Source organism: Alligator sinensis, unplaced genomic scaffold (genome assembly GCF_000455745.1).
Source record: "Alligator sinensis unplaced genomic scaffold, ASM45574v1 scaffold528_1, whole genome shotgun sequence".
Classification (NCBI taxonomy): domain Eukaryota; kingdom Metazoa; phylum Chordata; order Crocodylia; family Alligatoridae; genus Alligator; species Alligator sinensis.
Window position 1 is genome coordinate 881,661 of NW_005841846.1, and position 5,523 is coordinate 887,183.

At 34.7% G+C, this 5,523-nt stretch overlaps 1 protein-coding gene across 3 annotated transcripts in view; it reads left to right on the forward strand.

Moving 5' to 3' along the window:
• SLC7A2 (solute carrier family 7 member 2) overlaps window positions 1-4,104 on the forward strand; it is a 71,894-nt gene extending 67,790 nt beyond the window's left edge. For all 3 annotated transcript variants that reach the window (XM_025207467.1, XM_025207461.1, XM_025207463.1), the window contains exon 12: window positions 140-4,104. In XM_025207467.1, coding sequence (XP_025063252.1) covers window positions 140-330 — 191 coding nt within the window. In that variant the 3' untranslated portion in view covers window positions 331-4,104. The remainder of the gene's footprint in view (window positions 1-139) is intronic.
• Window positions 4,105-5,523: the final 1,419 nt, after the last annotated feature.

Below are 5,523 nucleotides of genomic sequence, written 5' to 3' on the forward strand. Positions count from 1 at the left end.
TACTACATATGAAGGCTTGAATACCATCAGGGAACTGTTCTAACAAGTGGCGGTTATTCAAAAAGCCAGAAGCAACTGCTTTAATGCACCATGTACCTGAAAACCTATTAACTTTTTCTTTTTCCCTCCTTTTTGAAAGGCTTCCTTATTTACTTTGGTTATGGTGTCAGACACAGTATTGAAGGTCTCCACAGAGATGAGGGAGATGAAGATTCTTGCTCAGAACATAGTGGATTACAAGAAAAGAGCCCAGTGGAAGAAGCAGATGAAAATGAAAATGCAAGTGAAAGTGCTCAGTTTATTATAAATGAAAGGACAAGTGAATGTTAATTTTTGCCTACAACCTTAGCATGGATGTCTTTTAAAATAGCAAACTGTGACTGAATATAGTTGCTGAATGGAATTGTCAAGCATTTTCTGCCAACAGATTAACAATTTATTTTCCCATATTTTGAAAGTGTCTACCACAATGTGGCTGATATGTTGGACTAGCTGCTGAGCCATCTTGGCTCCTATATACTCAGTAACATGAACTTCTCCTTCAATGATAACTAATATCTCAAATAAAAATACAAGGAAGATAAGATGATAAAAAACCTTCCAAAGGGAAGTACACTTTGATATGCTAACATTTTGGAGTGTTTTGTTTGCACCATCATATAACAGCAGTTGGCAATCACAATGTATAAAAAAAATGGAAGACAGAGAAGAGGGCTCCGATTACTTTTCATTGTGTGGTGAAAACAAGTGCCTTTCATATGTTCTTGTTATCCGTATACCTGTTAAAATATTTTGGTCAGAGTATATTGTGTGAACAATTTCAACCTTCTATCATTATAGTATTAAATATCTTCTTATTTTTTTACAAGTAACTCCCATGATGATAGATTGAATGCAAGACTAAAAAATATTTTGCAATGTCAATGGCATGAATCAAACACTTTTTACAAAGTAGAATATCATATATTTATATGAAAATGGTAAAGAAATATTTACTTATCCTTGCCAGTTAGTAGGCAAGGATAATTAAGGCTACTAATATGCTTATGAGCCTTAACAACTTTTTGAAAGGGTATTTAAGATTTTTCTGCTTAATGTACTTATTTTTTTTTTTTTCAATGTTGCTCCAAGTGCTAAAAAAACTCAAATGCAAAACTGGTGCCATTTGCCTGTAAAAACTGGGACATAATGGGTATATCATTATTCTTGGAGTGATACCTTAGTGCTACTGAATTCAGTGAGAATTTTGCCATTGACTTCAGCAGGACCAGAACTTTACCTTGAATGCCTAATTAGCGCTTAAATCAGCGTAAATAAAAACTTCTGCCTTCATTGCTAATTTCTTTTTTCTTTCTCAATCATATATGGGATCTGAATTTATTGGGTGGGAAAGGGGGTGCAGGATATTTCTTCTTGTTTAGAAAACCAGGGCGTGTAGTGCCAGATTTCCTTGAGGAAAGACAAGAGGGATGGGAAAGCAAAGTGGTCAAGCTTTTATTTAAAAGCCATATTTAGGCTTATATTCAGTTTTGCTGATAGCACTCAAATGTGAAATGTACCTGTTTGCACAATATTGAGATTTTTTCCTACACCAAAACAAATACATCAATATTTTACTGATCCTTAAACAAAATATCAGTGTCAGCAGAGGAGGCTGCCACAAGCAATCCTACATTGACAGTCTAGTACACCTGGGTACGCTCGTTCCAAAGCTATCTTATATAGGGAAGCAGGTCATGATTATAAGGTAGGGCGAATAATGAACTTGCATATAATGAAAGAGCAATTGGTACTGTTCTTTTCAATGCAGAAGCAAAAATTCGTATTACCTATCAAAGGTACATAATCACTTTTTGTGTATGTGCGTTGTGTGTGTATATAAATAACAGAGGCATCACTTATTGCTTAAGGAGGATATCAAAATGTGGAGTTAGTTTGGTAAAATGGGTTTTTACTAATTAAAAATAAGTTTCCTGTAGTAAACAAAGGGTGTCTTAAATGCTGCCATTGACTAGTATAGATAGGCATTCTTATAGTATTGCCGAAATATACTTTGCTGGGAAAAGTCTCTGTTTATCCTTGTAAAGTAAAATCCCAGGAAATGCAGTTTTGATGGCTATCTTGAGTGTTATGCTAGCTAATATTAAAAATCTATTTTTTATTTTTACATCTAGAATTCTCAGAGCAGAAGGACAATCATAATTATACTTATGTCTCTCCCTTTGTCTTGTTAGCAGCATTTGATTCTTGCTTCTGGTTTTAAATAAAAGTAAATCCCAATTCTGGCAAGCAACTAAAAGAGACAAATCTTAGTGGGTGCCTTGGTAGAAAATGCTTTTTGGTAGAAAGTTAAGAAAGGCATTGATAATATATAGGGAAATAGATTTTAATTTTGAGCTTGATTCTTTGTTTCATGGTTTGGATTGGGCTGAGAACATTTTGCAGAAACTGGAACAGAGGGATGGGTTGTTGCTTTTGCACCTAGTGGCCTCTACTGGTCATTAAGGATAGATGTTGTCGCTTACATTTTTTAACCAGAAGGTGCTTGGTTACTGTTGTGACTCTAGGGAAATCTCTAGAGGAAGTGTTAGAAGGCAAAAGCCTAATTTGTTACATACATTTCTCTAAGGGAAGCCTGTGGGAAGGAAAAATACTACCTCTCACCAAGGCTTGGGGTAAAGCTATTAACAGTTGTTGATTGTCTTAAATATTTGTGTTCACATTGTAACATGGGATGTTTCTATGGGGGAAACCACAGGGAAGCTGATCAGCAATGTGAAGTGTATGGTAAGGAAAGAGTAAGGCTAAAGATGCCTGAAATATATGATGGCAATGTCTGAAAAGCAAACTACCCAACCAAGGTTGTACAATATATTAGGCCAAATTTAGCCCGACTGCAAATGGGTGAAATTCTGATATTTTCAGTGGGATGAATGTGCTAGGTAACAGCTTTTACTATTAACTTTCAGCAATATAGATATCAAAATTCAAAAGTCTGCTTACCTTTTTTCTGAAGCATGTTTTCCAATACAGGTAACTCTATGGGATAGCTTTGCATTATAAAACATTTTTATTTGGGTAAAGAAGCTAGAGGGTGGTTGGCTTCAATGGCAAATCCTTTATCACAACTTTGAAGATTTTACTATAAAGTGGTTCAAAAAGTAGAAAGTTGACTTTGTACTCTTCATATTTGTTTCTACAAACTGTAGGTGAAACTGTAATAATATAATAGGAAACTAAAATGAATTTATGTCTAATTCATCACTGATACTGCAAAAGTGTGTAAAATCTATTTTAATCTGGATTGTCCATCCTGTCCTAGTGAATCAGTCTGAGCTTGGTGGGTGGAGAGACTGCAGAATAGTGCTCCTGATATTTATAACATTTATAGTATAAACTCTCACTAGGACTGTTCTGATTATTAAGTAAATAAATATCCAACCTGCCATAATCCCTAAAATGTTAGGAATTAGGAAGATAGGATGTAAAACTAGAAAGGACTTCCTGGTTAATTGAGTCCAATCCCACATCATATAATCCCATTTATAAGTTTATCAAGCTCTGTTCTTAAAATGTAGCTAGGCCATGAGGGAGGCAGTGGCCCCAGTTTTGTTATAAAACATTTTTAATAGAACTGATCTTTTCAGATTGTTAAAATTATAATGCATCAAGAATAGTTTTTGAATGTCATCACTATTGTCTGTGACTTGGCATTAACCTGAAGGACATCATTAAAGGAAAACTCCAATGACTTGTTACACTATTATGAATAATTAAATGTTTAGTAGAAATAATTATACAGGAAATGTCAAGGCAGCTTTTAGAAATACAGATCACAGTTTCAATACCTCCATTCAATGTGTGAAACAGATCTCTGTCTCAGTGAGGTCTGCCATTTCAATGACGTTTTTCAGCAGAAGCCCATTTTGATGTAGAGTAGGACAGAAGAATCATATTGACCATATGAAATATTAGAAATCTAAGACTGTGAATGCTGTTGCAAGGGAGCTACTGAAAAAATCAAACTTCAATTATTTAAAAAAAAAATACAGATCTTTACTCAAGACATCATGAAAATCCCATATTGCCAAATTATTTGAATTAGAAAATACAACACTTGCTGCCCTATGCAAGCAGCACCACTGATCGAGATAGCAGTTTCCTGTTATGTTTTTTTAATTATATTTTAAATAGTAGTTAGAGGGCCCTCTTGTACAGGACCTGCTGCAGATGCAGTAAAACAGGGGTGCTCCTGTTTGGACAAAAGGGGCAAAGTAGGGGAGGCCTTTCTATGTGGAATGCCCCTCCAGCACAGTTAAGCACAACTTTCTAACAATTCTTTGCATATCCTTGTAAAAAGAGGTTTGTGTGTGGGATACAGAAACTAGTTATTCCATTGCTTTACAACTACAAATATCAGTCCTTGAAACAGGAGTCAAACAGCCTTAAGCTCTGCTGCTTTTATGTGACAGAAGGAAAGACTCCTTTCCTTTCTTGTACCAAACTTCATTGTTGGGGGAAGTCTGTATAGGGGGAGAGGATGGGGGAAGGAGGACTGACTTCAGTCCTTAGTAATTTAGTCTTTGCAATGTGATGCATCAATTAGAATATTTTTTATCGCACTGGAATTTGACTTTAAAGGGATACTATCTTTTGACTAATCAAATTTCTGACTGAAAGAAAATGCTACCTACTATGATTATCAAAGGTTTGTACAATTAAAATAGTTTAGAGATGAATAGATCTGTTTTCCAACTTTTTTAATTTGTGTATTTGATAGCACTTTGTAGAGTTTTCCCTTTTGTGTCAGTATTTCCACAGCAATACGGGAGAAACTAAGAAATTAAAAAGAGGAACATATGATTGTACAAATGTTGTTAAGGGAGGCTCAGAAGAAAGTGTATTACTAGAAACCATATTTTGTTTTAGTTGACTTAATTTCATGTTAAAGTAACATCACCATGTCTCCTCAGTTTTCTTCCTTCTTCAATGTAAAAAGCAAATTTATGTTTGTATGGTTAATGGGGGTGCCTTTATCAGTGCTAGCTGAGTAATATTATAGTAAGCATCAACTAAAATATATGTGTTATGTCTCATATCCAGTGCAGGCCCAATCCTGCAAGGTACTGGCTGTTCTGAATTTCTGTTGACCTTAATGGGATTTTTTTTCAGGGTCAGACTACACAAGGGCAGCCACACAAGTTCTTACACATGAGAGATGTCCATGTGGAAACATGTGAGAAATGCTACGTACAAAAGTTCATATACTGAACTTTCTTGTGTGTGTACACATGCATTTCTATATTTCCCAGTAATGAATGCTGTAGGATCAAACTTAAGTCCACATACTGCTTTTTAATTTTTTTAACACCATTAATGTTGATTGTAAATTATTCAGCTCCAGACAAATAATATAATATTTCCATAAAATAATCTCCATTGTCAGAGATGCATATTTTTTTATTTTTGAAGAAAGACAGCAATAGTAAATGCTTTAGATAAATTTGGATATAGGTTTTTATT